This window comes from Drosophila serrata, unplaced genomic scaffold, assembly GCF_035046125.1.
Source record: "Drosophila serrata isolate PLE 108 unplaced genomic scaffold, ASM3504612v1 contig_272, whole genome shotgun sequence".
NCBI classification, from domain to species: Eukaryota; Metazoa; Arthropoda; class Insecta; order Diptera; family Drosophilidae; genus Drosophila; species Drosophila serrata.
The window spans coordinates 4,810,561-4,830,598 of NW_028257170.1; the positions used below are offsets into that span (position 1 = coordinate 4,810,561).

Consider the following 20,038-nt stretch of genomic DNA (forward strand, 5'->3'; position numbering starts at 1 on the left):
GCGATTCGAGCGGCTTTTGTGCTTTAATTGTCTAGCTTAAGGTTTTGGTTTATTACACAGCCTTAGAGACGACATTGAGCTTTATTAATTGTTTGCCGAGAGAAAGTCCCCCAGCCGAGGTTACGCAAGGAGACAAGGTCAAGTCCTGCCAAGTTTCTGGGTCCATGCGATGACAAGAGTTCAAAGGAAAGGGGGGAAAATGCAATGGCCAGAGCTACAAGAAGAGAATTGTAGGGATATATGGTGCTGAAATTATTACATTATTAAGTTTATTTTAATGTTATTGTTATATTCCGGCTTAAAGGACTTCAAACAAGGGCATATATAGCTTCTCAAATTATATGTGGGTTCCTTCCTAATTTAATCCCCGCTGGCAATTGTTTTTATTATATGCCAACCCTTGCAACAAGTGACTTGCTTTTCCATCATCAAGCTAAACTCACCCCTGGGACCGTGGACGAAGGAGCCAAAAGGAGCCAAAAGGATCCAAAGGAGGTGACCCCCACTCCCCCGATTGCTGTCATATTGGCTAAGCCAACTGAGCTGTTCTCCCACAAAGGGCACCGTTTTCAAGCTACATTTGCCCCATTCAGTCAGGGGGAGGCATGACGCCAAGGAAAATGTGGAGGGTCCTTGGGTAGGGATGCTTGACTGCTGGGAAGGATAAGCATTTGGGGGTGGGGCCATGTCTCAGCTTGTGGCTTGGGACAATTAAAACGGCAACCGAAGTTGTAATCGCACAGAATGTTTACACTCAAATGGCTGCTTTGTGCACACCACATTCCCACCGTCAAAGGAAATATCATGCATTGTCATCGAGTTGAGTGGAAGGACGGTGGAGCAGGAGCAGGGCTCTTGGAAAATTAATAATTTATTTGTTTTGTCATTCAGCATTGTAAATAATGCGAGAGATTTTCAATAATCTTCTTTGTTAATATTGAAATTAATTTGTTTACAGTTATGCTACTTAATTAAACAAAACGAGAAGAGCACGCTCGCATGCACACACAAGGGAGAGCCCCGCATTTTCCCCCCGTTGGGGGAAAGTCTCCTTTTCCTTGTTGTTTTCCCTTTACACAGTTGTTGGTTCACCGCAAGCCCATAAATAACAGCAGGAGCTGGGAAAGTGTGTGTGTGTTGACGAAGGATTCCCTCCGCAAAAAGCAAGAACAACAATTGCATTTTAAGGCATTCGAGAGGCTTTCGTCATGTTCAATTATGCAATAAATTTATCACCACCGATACAGGTACCTCTCTCCTTGCGGTTAGTCTCTTTTGATTTTCTCAGAGCTTAAATGAAATAAATTTATGCCACTTGCCGCATTCTATCGATGATTGCCGCCGATTAATTAATGCCAGAGACACATTTAAATAATCATAAAAGAATATTTCCTCCTGGGGTTACAACAAAACAAAAACCAAAATAACATATGTAATGGCAGGAAATTTGTTAGGGCTTTGCCATAACAAATTAAGTGAGAAACATTAAATTGTGTTCCACTTCTGCCCACACGTCGTCGACAGACACTTCTCTGAAACGCCATTTCCCAGTATGAAGTCGGAGTCTCATCGTCCCATCGTCCCACCGTCCAGATTTATCTATTCATCTAACATATAAGCATTTTCTGTGGACGCCCATTAGAGATCTCGTGGGGGAACCAAAAAAAAAAAATTAGAACAACTTAGCAGGGCCGCGGAGAGATGATAAAGCCGCCGTGCCGCCTGTCATCATTTATTTTGTCAGTCTAAAAACAATTTGAAAACTTATGGCTGCAAACAAGATACTCTCGTACTCCACCGCCGCCAGAGATGTAGATACAAATGAGATGGTATCGGAGAGATACTCTCGTCCCCCCAAAACGCATCGAACACTCGATGCCCTTTTTAGAGACTGGTACAGAGAGAGAGAGAGGCCCCAAAACAGGGCTCTAGGATTTCAATTTATGGTCTCTAGGTAGAGTTTTCTTGTCTCCAATGAATCTAAGAATAATCGGATGTTTGTTATTTTCACGTTTTACTACAAAAATCTAGGATGACAATTTATGTGATGAGGTGGGAAAGTTACAAGGGAAATATTTGTAGATTATAATGAGACTTAATTCATTTAGTGTTTGAATTGGGAGTAAAATACAGAATATACCATGGAATACCTGGAATTTATATTGATTAAAATTCAATTTGATATTCCTACGATCATAATTGAATATGTTTTTCCCTGTTTAGTTTGAAAAGCACTTTATAAAATTCAATTTTCATTCATTCATTATTCCATTTCCTAATCCCTTCGCAACTCTCTTTTTTTCGAAATTAAATTTTCTAAATCTATATTTCAATATTCTTTTCTTACTCACCTGCCAGGGAAACAAACTCTAAAAAGAGCAATCAGAGATCTTGGACATGAGTCTTTCCTTTTCTTTTTAATCCATTTCCTTGAGCCATAATTCCATTTTTCACGATGATAACATAAAACCCCCTGAAGCAAACAAAAGGGCAAGGTGTGTTCCCATACAAGTCTTTTGTCGGGATGCTGTCCTTTATGCCATTATTCTTATGGCAGGCAGGTCTCTTTTCCTCCTTTTCAGCCGGGCTAACAAAGTCATCAGGGCCAGGGTCTTTTGTAGGGTATCAAAAAGAGATGTGTAGGAGAATCCAAGTAAGAATCCGCATCTGAATCCGAATCTCCGAGGTAACGAAAGCCCGGGCAACGCCTCCCCGCTGTCTCTTAATGATGTGTGGCTGCTGCAGAGCGTCTTTTCTTCTTTTTTTGCTGCTTTTCCTTTAGTCATCATCATTGTCGTCTGGAAAAAAATAAAATAAAATAAGAAGAAAAACCCCGGTACGCACACACAAGTCATTAAGTGTTAATTTAATGGCCAGAAGATCTTTGTCACAGATAACGAAATGCATGCAGAGGAGAGTTTAGTTCGGTTTCGAACGTCTTGGATTCGACTTGGTCCGAATGGTATATATGTAGGTATGGGTTTGGGCATGGACCAGGGTCTGGGAGTTCTCTCTCTTTCTCCAAGGGACTATCGGTCAGTTGGCATCTCTTACAAGTTTTGTGGAAACGAAAAAATGGAAAGAAACAAAACATTTCAGTGCGCAGCAGGTGATATATGTGTGTGTCTGCTTATGGCATAACCCCCAAAAGCCCCCTCCGCTCGCTCTCTTGGTCATATGATATTTGTGTTGTCGGTTTGTTAACGCTGACAGACAATTAAGTGTTTGCTTTATGTTTATTGGAATGGACTCCGCCATGGGCCCCACTCTTGCTCCACTCGCTCCTTAGTGCATTGATTGATGGCACTGCGACGGGGAAGAGTTGTCTCTCTGGTCTTCGACTCGGGTTACCTTTGGTGTACCATCAAATATTTGCTACTTAAGGCAATAAAACACGGGTGGGGAAACATAAAATCAAATAGAACAAGTAGCTGAGGCCTTTTCGCACTGCCAATGACGCAAGTAATGCAACGCAACGGAAACTTTTTAATTAAAATTCGAAAAATTAATTAAATATTTTCTGTGACGTTGCCGACAAGAGGAATAAACAACAAGAACAACAACAGCAAAAGCAACTAGCTGTACTGCGTTGACGATGACGACTTTGAGATTAAATTTCCTACCTTCATACCTACCGAAAATGCAAAAGGCAGCAAGGCACAGGCACAGGCACAGACACACAGGAAAAGCGTCAGAAGGGAAAAGGAAAAGAAGGGGAGAGAGAGAAAAGTTTCACTCTGCCAAAATACGGAAGAAAAAAGAAAACAACAACAACAACAGCGGGCAAGTAGAAAAAGCAGAAGAATTTCCCAGGCAGAGCAGGCAGGCAGCAAAAACGGCAACAATATCAAGTGCAAAATGAGAAAATTCACTTGCTGGCTCCTACAAAAAAAACTACGAAACGGGGTCCCGACTTTTAGCAATAGACAGAAACAAAAGAAAGTTTCGTAGCTAGAGTTTGAAGCTGGAGAAATGGAATGGAAAAGCAGGGAGAAAAGTGAGCGGAGTTTGGCAATTGCAGAAAAGAAGAGGCAAATTTTATGATGCGCAGCTGATAAGCCAAAAAGATGACACAGAGACAGCATCCAACCAGCTTTCTCCAACGATTTGTGTATCCATTTGCTGGCAGGCCAAAAGTAAACCAAGTTTAAATTTAGGCAATCGGTCTTCTAAGCAGGATAATCCTGCATATTCAATTGGCCAGGATGCCGCGCAGGTTGTCAACCAAATTAACCCCAATGACCTCCCCCCAGACGGGTGGGATAATCAATCATTCCTAGAATGTAGGGTCACTCTCATGATATATTAACATTCGCAACGAGTCAAGATTGATATCCTGCAGATAGTACTAGGAAATAAGCATTAAATGTGGAATTTTTTATCCAACCTTTGTTTGCCTTTCGTTAGAGAGAGCGAACTCCAAAGATAACCAAAAAGCTTCCCGTTGGCAAGCAAGGAAAACTTTGATAGTGCCAGTGCCTTTATATATAGAGTATCCATTCATTTAATCCAATTGCACCCGAGCAGAACTTTTTATAACTATGCCGACAAGCCAATTATGCCAGAGTAAATAGCAATCTCCACCCGGCAGAGGCAGAGGCAGAGGCAGAGATGTAGGGGGAGGCAGTGGCAGCCTCGCCAGTTGAAAATGTTAAAAACTTAAACAACGCTGACATATTTCCCCAGATGCCTTCAAACTTTCAGCCCAAAGTGGTGAGAAGAACGAAGAGCTGGGGAAGCTATACAAAAATGTTATGTCAACGACACAACTCCCCTTTTCCCGCTCCCCCCAAAACCAAGGAAGAAGAAAAACCTTTTTTCATCTCGTGTTTAATGAAAAATGTCAAATAAAAGTGCCCAAAACAGAGAACGTCAGCAAAAAGTGCCCAGAAGGCTTTTGGTGCACTACAGGTTTTGCAGGTGGAGGAATGCCAATAAAGGAGACCTGCTCGCCCAAAACTCTTTTTTTTATTATTTTTTAGGCACACACTAATTACTATTTATTCGAAACGAAAATTGCTAACGAGCACAAGATATTACCAGGGCCATAATAATAAACAGGCAGCAGCGAACAGGGCGCTTGAACATGGCCATCCAAGCCAATAGAACGAATTATTATTTTTTACGATTATTTAAATTACGCGACAGAGACAGGAGGAGGATCAGGAGGAGCAGGAGGAGCAGTCACTAGGCAGGAACTGCAGGAATGTCGGTGCAATTTACAAAAAGGCAGCCACTTTGCAGCTCTATAGCTGCCTTTACTAATAGTTTTCATCAGTCCATTGGCCCACTCACAGTGGGTTTAGTTTGGGGAAAAAGATTAAACTAGGCCTAGGACTTGGAGTTAAAAATGATCAAAGATAGATTGGATATATTATTTTTTATAAGATATTATAATTTATATGTAACTTAGAGTTGAATAGATCACAGATTTGTTAGGGATACTAAAGCTAACCATATAGTATTAAACCCCGTTTCTATTACTAACAATCTCTGTTGGAGTTCGTTTAAACCTGAATTTCTCATGAAATTTTTATAGTGAAATATATTTCGAATTCATATATTGCCTTGCTATTTTATCGTCTTTGCCCCACTGTCCTTATGGCTTGCAGTAGCCTGCAGCTTTTAGTGCAATTGGCTGCCAGCTTGTTTAATGATCATTAAATACGAAGACGACACACGATGGACGACAGGAGCCTTGGGTTTGGGAGGCGCAGTTTTGATTCAAACCGCTCTTGACCAGGCCTTAATAAATGAGAACAGGTAGAGGCCCCTCCCTATGTCTCTGGCTCTGGTTCTGAGGCTGCCTCTGCCTGTGTACCCAAACCCCACTCAACTGGAGACCTGTTTGGTTTTTTATTCTTGCTCGCTGCTTGCCGGGGGCCAAGTGCCTTGGACTCACTCTAATTAGTCAATTTTTTTACTCAATTAAATCTGCAAGGCGGCGGCAAGCAGGGGGGGAAGTCAGGCCTGGAGACGATGACGACGACGACGACGAGGTTGGTAGTAGAGGCACTCGAGTAAGCAAATGATGTGCAGTAATTAGTGGAGCCCCGGTGCATTTCTATATATAAAACTGCTACACGGAACCAAAAGAATATTAAATATTAAAGAATTTAAGACAATATTTGTTTAGGAATCTGCTTAAAAATATTATTCCCGAGCAGAAACAAAGATACTTTGAGTACTTCTAAAGCTTAGAATCAATTTATCCAAGTTCTTATCCCCTTATTTAATTGAACATATTTCATACATCAAAATTCTTCAGTTTAATTGACTTAAATTATATATTTAATAATTTTTATCCGTGTATGTATACCCGCATAATTCCCTGTTTGACTTCTCTCGAGGACCTTGCCCCACCGATGATAAATAATAATTTTGTTTTTTTTTTCGCTCTTGCTGCTGTTGCACCGCACCGGCAATTTTTGCTGCTGGCAAAGGCTGCAAGGATGACAGGTGCAGTGACAACCACACATGCATGCGGCCGTGGACACGGCACAGATACACGTTCTCACAGATGCAAGGCAGCAAGTACAACAACTTACATGTCATACAAGTTGCCTCGTACATTTATAATCAAGCTGCGGCAACCGCAGAATTCTGCCTGTTGTTGCTGCTGCTGCCACATGATGAAGCATCTTCGATGATGACGAAGGCCCGGTAGCATCTCGTGTGTGTACTTGCAGCTTGTATCTGCTAAATGAAAACATATACATGGCTTGCAAGTCCCCCCTTTTACCCTTCATAAAAGAAATTGCCACAAAACTGCACACTGGGATGGGATTAGAAAGTATGTATGGAAATGTGCCAAAAAAAACCCACTAATTATTTCTCTTGCTGAGAGAGATATTAAAATGTGAAAGCATTCGATTAAATGAAAGGCACAACTGCGAGTATTTCGCACAAATCAGAATCCATCGTTATTAATGATGTGTGAAACGGAATTCCCTGCTCTTAGTTCTGTTCTGTGATTAGGTCAATGAGTTGGCTAAATATCGCAATTAGAATGGGAATCAATTAGGGGAAAGGAATACCGCAGAGTGACGGCAGCAGGAAAACAATTTGTTTTTTGGGATCAAATTTCCCTTGAGAAGGTTACACACACAGCATCATTTATTTTCTGGTTCTGGCTTCTAGAACTCGGCAGATCTTTTGTCAGGTTTTGTTAATTAGTATTTTAGTTTTAAAGGTATTTGACTTGGAGAATGGGTTAAAGTAGATTATGGGTTTCATGGGGATGGGGGAATTATCTTTAAGATTTAAAGAGCTCTTGGAAGGGAATGTATAGTTAAGGAAATAGAGTTCAGTAAATGTTTAAGGAGAGATTTTGTATATCTTTTCTCTAGATACCTTCAGCAACCTTTAGTTACACTCTTCTATGCTTAACCCTGGCTTTGAATGAACTAGTTTTTCCCCGAGCTTTTCCGCGTGGGCTTGTCCCACTGTCTTGCCCCAGCAAAAACATCCTCATCAATGTCGTTGTCCGTCGGCTGAACAGAAGCAGAAGCAGAAGCAGCCGCAGAAGCAGACCAGATCTGGGGCTACCTCCAGCTCTCCCTCCCCCTGAGCTCCTCCTGGAACCAGGAGGAGGAGGAACTACTGGTACCCGCTCCATCTACAAATCGTGCAATGATGAAAACCATTGGACAAAGTCTTTGACTTGTATTCATTTTTTCTTGCTTTTCTTTCGCTCTTTTCTTTCTTTCTTTCCGCTTCTGTTGGTTATTTTTCCCTGGTTTTTTTCCTGGCTTTTTTTTTGTGCCGCGGCGGCGCTTGGGAAGGCTTTTATATGCCTCATTCAGTTGCATCTCTTCTTGTTTTTTTTTTGCTCACCCATCAGGCGGGGAGGCAACAACTGGGCTCTGTCCGTTTTGTCTGGGTTTTTGTGTAAAAGCGACTAATGTGTCTACGGAAGCCATTTCGTGCCTTTTAGAACCAGTTGCCGGAGCAATCTGCGAGTTTGTGTTTGTTTTCTCTTGGCGTAGTTAATTCGCCAAGTAATAATATTAGACGAAGCACTTGTACTTATGAATGTGTCTCTGTCCAGTGTCCAGTGTCCAGTGTCCTTCGCCTGAAGATGACACAACTCGGGGTGATCGAGGGAGGGCAGAGCCGCGCACTTGTACTTATGAATGTCTCCAGACTTAGGTCTTTTACTCTACGTTCTTGGGCAACATGCTGTGCAAGGAGGAACCTGCCGGTTCTGCCTTCCTCGGGGCTAAATTGGCTTGAATTTTACGGCAGCAGCAGCCATCACGATGATGATGAGGACGATTGGCCTCGCCTCAGACTCGAGTTGGGTCTGTATTTAAGAGACATCATTCATCTGGCCGCCCCATCAACGGCAGTCGAAGCCAAGGAGGACCAGGATGACCATGATGATCATGAGGAAGTGGCTGATGACCATGCTGATGATGATGACGACAGCAATAATAATAACAAACAGCAACAAGGGAGCTCGAGGAGGGAGACGGTGGAGCAGAAGGAGAAGCCCTGTAGCCCTGTTGCCTTGTGATGAACAAAGTACAAGTCCGCATAATTATAATCAACGTCATTTAACGTTGCCGGCCGTCACTCAGCGCCAGCTACAACAACATCCACATCAACGGCAGCAACGGCAGCAACATCAATGTAAAGCTACATTTCGCCATCAAGCTTATTGTTGTGTATCTTGCGGATACATTTTTGATAACAGCAAGGCAAGGCAAGGAAAAGTAGCGTCGGCGGCAACCACAATAACTTTGTCGTTAGGAAGGAAGTGAAACGTAAAAGTCACCTATAAATATGCCATAGAAATCTAGCTAGATACTAACCACAACCAGAAGTATCTTTCGCGATACATTTGTCCCAATCATTCCATTTCCATTTCCATAACCATTTCCAACTTCCGAAAATTACTTTTATTGGCCTTCCAGCAACATTAGGACGAGATTGTTATGGTGCCCCCGCCGCATCACATCATCTTTTGCTGAGATATTCACTTTGGAGGGCATTCCCGTTTCGACCTCGAAGTAGAGTCAAGAAAAACACACACACACACACAAACACTTCTTGCCTTAATTCATTTCTTTTTTTCTGTGTTGTGGGCTTTTCAATTTTCTTTGGTGTTTGCCTGGCGTTTGTTGACCTTTGTCAACTTGGGAACACGCGACTAAGCACTTGGAATTAGCGCAAATACATTGTATGTATCTATGAGTGCGTCGCCCGCCGGAAGTTGGCTATTTATAACAAATTACCAACCATTTGACATTTACCCAAAAAACGCCGACGTCAAATTAAAGAAGGAAGAGAACTGCAAGCAGTACTTTTTGGCATGTAATCAAATGTAACCGCACACCAAAATATGCGCAGACAGCTGCGATGGCAACCAGGAGGAGGAGATAGGACAGGACTATAGTCCTCGCTTGTGGTTGGACTGACTAAGCCGCGACGATTTAATACAATAAATCCCATTGGTCTGGCTTCGCCTCTCTCTTTCCCTATCTCAGGACAGACAGCAGACAATGATGACGACGACGACGACGACGACGACTTGACTCGGGTTCAGGCTCTGGACGACCTTCTTCATTAAAATTATGACAAGCTGTAATTATCTTCGATTTGCTTTGACCAGGCCACAAAACGCACTAATTGCGTGCGAGGGACGGTCAGTTAGTAGTCAGTGGGTAGACCCTTGATATTGGAGACGGGGAAACCCGGAATTAGTCATTCAAATACCGTAAATAAGAGGAGGAGATATCCTCTGACAAGGGGAAGTTAAAAGTGATTTCATATCCTTGAGTTTCCATTGAAAAGTGCTAGCTTAAGGCAAAGTGTGTGAATAAGCTCAGTCAGGCATCTTCCTGTTTGCCACATCTTTTGAGTAGACTTTAATTTTCCCCGCTCTCTGAAAGCAATTTTCGTCTTCCGACGCTGTGAAAACTGCGTGACCAGGCTAATTAACGCTTCAAGGAAAATGTTGACGAACTCCCCAGAACGAAGTACAAAAAATGAACCGTCAACTTTGTTGTGATGTGTGTGTGTGCTGGGATGGATGGCCAGATGGATGGTTGGATGGATTGCTAGCTATGCCTGACTGTATGGGGATGTGTATCTCATAGATACCGGTTCATAATTTATGTAATTATATGCGTTTAAACATTGCAACACGAAAGAAGGCTACTACCACTGGGCTCAGCTCGACTTCAAGTTCTCGCCACTACATATTATAGCCGACAACAAATTATAGCAATTATATAACATTTTTTTCTTTTTCTTCTTCCCTTGCAGGTTGCATCCGCCAGATCAGATCCGTTCCTTCGTTCGTCAGTAGCTTTTTTTGTTCATGCGACAAGCGAAGCTAATGAGCGGCCATTGGTTAATCGGAAACAGGAAACAGCAGTAGCGAAAGTTGAGTAAAATTGCTTAAATAAATAATCGTAACTGTGATAACACCAAAGAGAGAGAGAGGAGAGAAAGACGAGCAGGCCAAAACAGTTGCGTAATTGCCACGTCCAGTGATTTTTTTGAGAGAGTGAAAGAGAGTAATAAATGTCAACGTGGCAACAAGAAAAGTAATCACAACTATTTGCTAAACTCAAGCAGCCAGCTAACCGGCGCACAAAATGGCCAACACAATGTGGCAGGCAACAAGAAAAGCAGTTACCAGAGTGGAGATGGCATCAGGAGCGGCATCAACTGTGGAAGCAACACCCAGCAAAGTACAGAGGAGCAGACGACGAGGACCGGCGCTCTCAAGTTCAAGGCGGTCATCGTTAATCACATGTTTTATATCCTGCCACACGTTCAGCTTGTTCTGGCTGCCCCTCCTCCTTCTCCTCTTGGCCAGCCTCGGTTGCCTCGGAGTTCAGGCTGCTGGCGGCAAGTTGACCACTCGCAGCAACAAAACAACATCGCCAGGAGCGGTGGCAACAGGAGCAGGAGCAGCAGCAACAACAGGAGGTGCCTTGCCAGGACAAGGAGGAGCAACCGGAGTTGCTTCCTCGGCGGCAGGAGCGGCAACGGGAACACCCATTTGGGATCATGCCATCGATTTGAATGAGGATTTTCGCATACTATGGCAAATCATTAATCAGGATATAACATTTGAAATACAGGCACGTACCCTGGGCTACGTCGGCTTCGGTTTCTCGCCCGATGGCAATCTGGCTGGTGCCGATATGGCCATCGGTTGGGTGGACAAGGGTCAAACCTATTTTCAGGTAAGTGAAGCGCAAAATAAAAATATAAACCCCACCAGCACCCATGGAAAAGAAAAGAAAAGAAAATTTATAAGGGAAGCAGGAACCCAAAGGGACCCGTAAAGCACTCGCTCTCTCGCTCTCGGCCTAACGATTTTTCACTCCCGTCTAACATTTTCATTTTCCCGCTCCCGCGCATCTTCCGATACGATGCGTGTGGCCGGAAATTAAGGCCAGCGCCGACCGGCCAACTAAATGAAAAGTTGTCGCCCTAATATCATCCAATTTATTCTCACAAAGTCCTTTTGGTCTCATCTCCCCCTCGCTCCCCTTGCAGGACAAACATTTTTGCAACGCGTTGATAAATATGTTGTATGAAAAATTCCACGGGTAACAGGGGCAAGAGAAAGAGCAACATTTGGCCACTCAACTCGGAGGATTGTAATTAATTTGTGGCAAAAACAAAGTTACACACACAACACACAAAAAAAGGTGCGCGAATTGTGTGTGTTTGTGTGTTTGAATAATGACAAACTCATTTGCCAGAGAGAGAGAGAAAAAAGAAACTTTTTATTTGCACATCCGCCGAGTTTTCGCTTTGGGTTTCGGTTAGCTAATGGAATAGTTGGTTCTCTGCCGTTGGCCACTTGATTATATCACTTAATCTGGCCAGTTATCATTGCGGCCAGCAGATGTTTACTGTCGAATTATGTCACTTTAGTGTGTCCCGGTATGGGGGTCATCACTTTCCCGGGGAAATCCATAATTACCAAGTGATAGTTCGATAGAGGGGTCACCTTGTTTGAACTTTGAACACTTTGTTCAACGAATTCCATTCCCCAGTTTTTCGGCCCAAATGTAACGCTAATTTTTTGGGGAAAAACGACGTCATTTGGCCAGAAAGAAAGGGAAGTGGTGCCCCATGGCTTTTCAGGAAGAGTAATAGGAGTCGTCGCTGCAAAGTGTCTAATGAAATGCGAGTATTGCGTGCTGTGGTTGCGTAGCTCTTCGCTTTTCTTTTTATATATTTTCCTTTTTTGTGCTTTCTCTCTACCCGCCTCCCCGCCTCCCAGTTGTCCTGTGACAGGATATGCGTGGGGCTGGCGGAAGGAATGGGTGGCCAATTGTATGGCTGACACAAACAGGGAAAGAGCTTTTTTTCTCTCCCTATGTTTTGTTGCTGTGTGATTTAATGATTTTCGAGGCAGCGCCAAACGAGAAAATGTCACCCACACACACCACACACACACACACACACACTCGTTTAGTGATTGTTATTGTTGTTGAATGTTAAATACCAGACAGAAACATTAATATGTCTGTCTGCCGCCCACTGGCCGGGGGTTCCCCCTCGGGTCTGTCTGTCTGCCTGCTTGTGTGACGGTGTTAATTTCACATCTTGACGTGTCGTTGGTAATTGCGAGTTGCTTCAAATTATACATACAATATCGTATAATGGGACTCGTGACTGTCACCTTGCCACCCCCCCGCAATGGGAGGGGTGACTTTTTGTTGTGAGGGCGCTGATTTGTGAAGAGGTTCAAAGGTTAATTAGAGACCGAAACAGATATACCGATTTAATATAATAATTAAGTGCCACAGGTGTAAGCGTCGCTTCTCATTTCGGACAGCATAAAGTCAAAGGACTTGCCGTGGGGCAAGGAGTTTGAGTTGGGTGCCTTCCCTCCCCCATAAAAGCTTATCGCTTTTAAGTTCTTAATTACAAGTGCCCAGTGCCCCCATCTCCTCTCTCCCTCCGCACTCTGGTAATGAAAATACATTATGCCATTAATATATACACTTGGATATTTATGGAGAGGAGAGTGGCGGTCGCACTAATTGGCTAATTTTTGGAATACTATTAAATTGTCAGAGAGCTATTCGAACTCTGGCTGTGTATGAAATATGGTCTGGCACATTTTTATGCGGCTGGCATCTATGGAATTTTCATTTAAAATTCAACACACACACAATGAAAGAGACGAGCACACTGACCATAAAATATTTGCTCATAGAAATTTTGTTCAATTGACTTTAAGCAGAAGATGGAAGAGCCTAAAGCCTAAAGGCAAGAACCAAGACCGAAGAGTGTATTTCTTCCCCTGTCCCCTCTGTCAAGAGTTTTTATCTCAAGTGTCAGCCCAAGGGCGAATATATAAGCATAAGCTTAAGTATGACCCGAACGGGGAGCAGGGGTATTCCGGGGTTTAAGCGATGAAGCAGACATTGACATAGTTCTCATTAGATTGAACAATGTGTGGGAATTTTCGCATTCAATTTGGTCTGCTTGGCGAGCTCACTTTTTGGGCAAGTGCCATGTGCGATGGCATACTTGGAATCGCTGACTTTTTGGCTGGCACAGTTTATAGGTTCCTGCCACGATTATGGGTCTTATCTTGGGCCTTGCTGGCCAATTATTTTGTGAGAAACTGCCACAGAATTTAATGAAATACAAGCCCAAGTCTAAAGACATCTCAATTAAATGCGTGCCACAGAATGCAGCTTCACCTCATCATGGGCAAGATGTTTCCTAACTGTAAACAATCGCAACAAATACCAACGAAATGTGAGATGTATCTCTCAGATAAATACGCATCTCAGGGCATTCCAACCGCCCACAGAAGATATCACTCAAGTGGGACAAATATTTGATAAGTTTCTTGGGAGTTTTCTCGACACCTCTCTCTTGGGGGTATGGATTTTCCCAGCAGCAGCTCGGATTTCGCCTCCGAGAACTATCATCATTTATTGGCCAGCTGGAGAAGCAGTTGACCAGCATCTGAAGTTGACATTCCCACAGCGACAACAAGTGTAACTCTATAAGTTCATTCCGGGAGCTAAAAACTTTGCACACTTTCACCCGCAGAAAAGTGGGAGAAGTCGAGGCGAAGCCGCTTTAAAAGCTGACATAATCAACAAGCCAAGAAGTGGAGCTGGATGGGGTCTTGGCCTATTAGTCGCCCATTATTTTGTAGATACTTTTGGCGATAAGCCCTTTCTGCCGCCGACGACGACGACGACGACGACGACGATGATGATGATGACGATGTTGTTGCCACACCTAAAGATACAAATACAAATTTTGTGTAATTTATTTTCAACTTTTATTACAAGCGCCCGGAGCGGTCGAGCAGCTGAAGAGTCTTATCAAAAATTTTAATTAATACGCATCTGAGAAAAGTTTTTGTTAAGCGGCCCGCCCTCCCCCTAAAGCCAAAAGCTTCTGCTCTCCCTGACGTTAATTAGTGCCATCCAAAGTGGCGGCTGGCGACTTTGTTGCACTCGCTGAACTACAACAAACAAGCCGCAACAAGCCATTAGCTGTTTAGAGCAGCTAAAGCAGGGACCGAGAGGCGATTAGTATCTCGAAAGTACTTAAAAGGTCATTACACTGGCCCCATCTAAATACGAAATATAAAGTTAAACAAAAAAAGAAGCGAAAAAGCGGATAGCTGAGCGACTAATTATTTAATTTCAAGTTTTAAGCATGCTTCAGGTCTGTCAGTCTCAGTCTCAGTCACAGTCGAAGACCCCTCGAAGCTTCCCCTCGAGGAGCATTGAGCTAACCCATTAAGCGCAGAGATAACAGATCCATTATAGAAGAATTACGAGTACGCAACATCAGTGGAGCGCCATCAACAACAACATCAACATCAACATCACAGTCGTCGTCATCTTTTGCTAATGACCATCCATCGATGGCAATGTCGATGTTTTGTGGCCCTCGTAGTACATCACTCAACCCGAAGGTTGTGCTCCATGGACTTGACAGGCAGCGGAATGGGATGGAGCAGGGTTGTCTATAACTGGGCAATGTCCATCTTTTCCAAACGCACTTTCAAGTGGTTGGTTACGCTGCACAAAAATAAGCAAACTCATTAAAGTTGGACGCTAAAGACAAAAAAAAAAATGAACCAACAGTTTTTGGCAACCCCCGTGCAGATCACAGGGCAGTGTATCCAGCAGATACATTGGTGGGCATTACCACCAACATTAGTTCTATTTGGACGTACTGTGCTGTTAATTATCGGCGAATGATTAATTATGGCATCTGTACCTCGTTTTTGGGGGTCCAAGTCTTCCTCTCCTTTTGATTGGCATATGAGTAATGAGCTTTTTGTTCTCAGCTTTGTGTTCTTTTCTTGTTTTCAGGTTTTGGTTTCTTGTTTTTACAGTCTCTAGCCTAGGTGCCATGACATGCGAAGAACCATCTTGGAGTGTTTTCTTTTGAGTAATTCTCGTCTTTGTACAATTTGTGTGTGAAATTGTTTTTCTACCCTCGAAGAGACTGCCCACACACACACTTCTCTCTGTCTCCTTTAGATACACATCTATCCAGCAGCTTGCATGTCATCACTCCGCGTTCCCAGTTTTTGTTTAACTCGCTTTTTACTCATTTGATTGGTTTGGCTTTCATTACTACTTTCTCACAACCCGATGGCGTGCCCAGCGCTTAGAATTCAATTAGTTTTTATAGACATTATCCAATTTGTTCCTCTCCTTTTGTGCTCGGATAGTTAAAGCCGGGTGCGTGTTCCGCGGCGAGTGGGTGTGCGATTGTATTCCTCGTATTATATATATATCTATAACTGAAGCGATTCGCGTGCTGTGCCACCAAACTCAATGGCCATTCATCCATTCTGGTTCTCACTCTCCATTGTTCGGACAACTATTTGTAGTGACCAGCACGCACCTAGCCTCTGCAGAAAGTTGGAGAATATCTATGTATACACACTCACTTCATAAATCATAAATACATGCTGGCAAATTATATGTATATATATAGAAATAAATAATAGTTAAATTCTTTCCATTATTTTCTTTACTATTTTCTATCTTTCTTTATAACGCATAAATATTTTGTTATTCAATTTTGTGGATATTTACCCTCGCCAGTTGCCGGGGGCTGTCTTTTGCTTTATTGAGTGTAGGAGTGGGTCCCCGCCAGCCAAATTGCTTCAATTGTTATAGAGGAAGTTGAATTGGCCTTTGCTCAAGTTGTGATATTTGTACATGCTTATGGGGGGGTCCAAGAGTTATTCTTTGAGGATTTTATACAAAAAAAATCAAGCTACTATATCTAGCAAGTCCTTGTGAGTGCAACCATTAACATATTTCAAATCATCAACTCATCGTCTAATGAAATTCCATAACTTATTAATGACCAACTCCCCCATCGTGCACGCATTCCACTCCCAATGGACCCGACACATTTCAATGGGCCATAAACTATGCATGAGAAAGTTTTGCCAGGGAAGTACTTATACAATTCGCATCGAATCCCATCGCATAGATTTATGTTAACTTTTGGCCAATATCAAAGTCATTACTCATCAGTTTTCGGCTTAGGCAGACACAGAGAGACGCTGGCAAATCAATTAACTGCCAAATCAATTTACAATTTATGCATAAACTTTATAATCAATAGGTTTAAGCGCACGAGGCACGACATAGTGCCTTTTCCGTACCAAAAGTCCATCCATCCTGATCCCCTCTTCTCTTCCCCCTCTGTTAGCCGCCTGTCAGTCTTAAAGCCAAAGCCGTAACAATTATGGAGGAGGGGCTGAGTCTGAGGACGGGGCAAATCCGTTAGGCCATAAAAGCCATAAATGCTCAATTACAGGAAGTAAATATGCACACTTGATTGCAGAATGTTGCGTAGATTACGGATGGCTCTTACTCGAGCTCTGGCTCTGGCTTTGGCTCTGGTTCTGGCCTGGCTAAGGCTCTTCTGTCTTCGGGCCCAAGTTGGCCAAGTTGACTTTTAAAATTATCGCACATATCAAAACTGCAAGGAGCAAGCGTGTGTGTCTGCTGTGCCTTGGCCAGGGAGAAATTTAATTTCATTACTTTCATGTGACATAAACCGTTGTCGGATGCTCATAGCCTCGGTCTTGGTCTTGGTCTTGGTCTTGGTCGTGGCTTCTCCAGCCTAAGCCATAAGCATTTTGATAATCTATTGCACATAACGCAAACCTCAAAAACCGCAAAACAGCCGCCAGACCTCTTCACTTGACTGGGGATGCTGGCTGAGATGCTGGGAGCCTCGTCTCAAGGCCTCTCCTTGGGGGCTATTAGTGCGTTGTTGTCTTCGCCGGGACAATGCCAAGTGCGCATATTTGCTTTTTGGCCGCTTTGGCCGCATCTTCGACAGTGCGGTCGCCTCTTGGCCAAGACAACGGATAATTGCAGAAAGTACCGTTGCCCATATGCGAAAGATTCTTTCTCGAGGCCTCTTCAACTGAACAGAAAACCAACCAAAGCCAAAACCAAACCCGTCCCGGAGGCCTCCCATTAATAACACTCATCTACATGGTCATGGAAACTTTCAAATTAAACTTAATACTCAAGAACTCTTGGAGATTTATTTAATATTTGCACATATTTCATATTTTTCAAAATCCTTTGCATAAATATACTTTTAAAGACTTAAAGAGAGTTGCTTCCATTTCCAAAATCAGTGGCTTTCTTAGCTTTTAAGGCTTCAGTTTGCACATAAAGTGCAGAAAAGTTGTAGAATCCCATTGGGAAGAAGCCTTCCTCGATTTTATTATTCCCCATTCGATATATATATTATATTATTATGATCGTAAAATGTTTGCAGCACAGTGTAATCTCGGCCAGGCCGCAATTCTCATTGCGTTTGCAAAATATTTGTTGGTGTCTTCGCTGCGCAATTTATGAGCGTTGAAAAGGCTTAGAAGGGGGCACAGCACTGGAGGAGGGGAGCTGCCTCTTGATTATGTTGATAATGTCAGCAGGAGAAAAGGGGTTAAGAGGGGCCAAACCAGTTGCGACCGGTTTCAGGCCAGAACAGCATCTTCCTCGCATCTTCAAGTCATATTAGCCTGTCCCGTTTGTTGTCGTTGTTTGTACTACCTGTTGCCGTTGTGCGTAAAAAGCAATGAGAGCGGAGTTGGCCCGAAGCAGCTACAGCAGCTCCAGCCCAATATGGTCAACGCTCTTTTGGCCATGTTTACACGCTAAGTGTGTTTGTATGTTAAGCATTCCGCTTCCCAGGCCTGGGCCCATGACATTCCCAATGTCCGTTGTCGTTGTCGCCGATGTTTGTTGAGTGCCTTGCTAATCACCTTTTCATTGTCCGAGGTAACAGAATTCACACCCCACAAATGCAGATGAAGGAGAAGTTCTTTGTAGCCAAGATTCCTAACCTTCTTGGCCACGTTTAGATAGCATTTTAGCGAAAGGAGCTGCGTGAAAGCATATTTGTGTAAAAGATTTCTCTTCTTGGGTCTATTTTCTTTTTTCGAAAGGCCTCTCGACTCTCCTCCTAGTTAAATGACATCGGGAAATCGGCGAATGGCAAAACGGAAAACGCAAGGAAAATTAATGTTTAACTCCACATCCACCGCTCTCTTTCCACTTTGCGGCGGCAATTTTTATATTCATCATTAATTAAGCGCTAAACAGATGCCCGCTGTGCCGAGTATCTAAGGGGATTCTCTGTGCAGAGTGCACAGCATGACATCATATTCGAGAAATTGGTAAGGGAAGTCGTCATAAATGCATGCAGCCAAGTGCAGAGAGAGAAAAGTTGTGTTAAATATTTATGCAGAGTTAAAAAATCTCAGAAGAAGGTAAATTAGAGAGTTATATAGAAGCTAAAGAATAATTCAAACTTCTAAAGATGCGAAAAAAGAGAGTTATGTGGAAGCTGAAGAATAAATAAGACTTCTCCTTGAAGGGGTATTCTTCTTTATATCTTTCTACCTAAAGTAGTATAAAGTTTCTTAATTTGTATATTAATTTAGAAGATGTAGACTACATTTCTCTCTCTGCACATATTAAGAGTAAAAACTGCACGGAATTGATTTCGAAATAGAAGCAAACCGCCGCAGCTCATCATGATGACGGCGAGAGCGATTACGATGATGAGGCTGCTGGATGGGGATGTGGATATGAATGTGAATGTGGATGTGAATGTGGATGCTGCAGTGCGGCCTAGGATCCCCTGCCTGGGCTGCGTGTTAATTAAAAGCCACTGCTGGATGCTGGACATTGGACATTGGACGGCGGGGGGATGCAACGATTATAGAGGCAATGGGGAGTGAGTGCAACAACCTTGGCACTTCCTGGGTACTTAGTCAACGCTGCGGCAGACTCTTGACTATGCCACTCGCACTGGCATTCGCATCTATATACATGTATATACATATATATAAATGCTCACACTCTCGAATGTAAATGTAAATGCGTAGGAAGCGATTGCTGCCCCCTGTAAATCCCTCACTGAAGCCCAGTAGCCGGAGACAGGGAGCTGGACGGGAACTGGTGGGGATCTGGTATCTGGAACTGGGCATTAACGTCCGCTGACTAATGATGAAATGCGTGGCATTCGGTTGAGCTGGGTTGGGTATACAGGCCTCGGACTGGGTACCGGGGTATGAGTCTCTCATTTATGTAGAAAAGGATTAAGGCCATAAACCAAATGGCTGACGTTGGAGCTTAGCATGAAAAATGATGGCCCCGGTCCAGTCATCAGTCGGTAGTTTTATTTCTCCCCATTGGAGTTTGCTTAGGTAGGTGTTAAAGTGCCACAGATTGGGAGACTCTGTCTCCAACGATCCCCCTTAGGAGACAAGTGCCGGGGATTGAAAGGAGAGGCCAAAGCCAAAGCCAAAGCCTTTGAGTTATTTGCATAAGTATTTCTGATGTACGCTCTCCCGATAATAATGGCATGTCGGGGACGCGATTAGGGCGCTGGAAATATGCCCTGGCATTCGGGTTATTCGGTATGGAAAATTAATTAGAAATCCAAAGCCAAAGACTCGATTGAATTCGTTTTTGAAAATGCGATGAGGGTAGGGCCAACAGCTTTGGCTAATGCTCGAACA

General features: G+C 43.2%; 1 protein-coding gene and 1 long non-coding RNA gene across 2 annotated transcripts in view; one reads left to right on the forward strand and one right to left on the reverse strand.

Moving 5' to 3' along the window:
- LOC110179847 (uncharacterized) overlaps positions 1 to 20,038 on the reverse strand; it is a 118,539-nt gene that overhangs the window by 30,905 nt on the left and 67,596 nt on the right. The window lies entirely within an intron of this gene.
- Positions 8,253 to 20,038, forward strand: part of olf413 (DBH like monooxygenase olf413) — a 68,935-nt gene continuing 57,149 nt past the window's right edge. Inside the window, exon 1 of the mRNA XM_020947454.2 lies at positions 8,253 to 11,204. Within this exon, the coding sequence (XP_020803113.2) occupies positions 10,608 to 11,204 (597 nt within the window). The 5' untranslated portion in view covers positions 8,253 to 10,607. The remainder of the gene's footprint in view (positions 11,205 to 20,038) is intronic.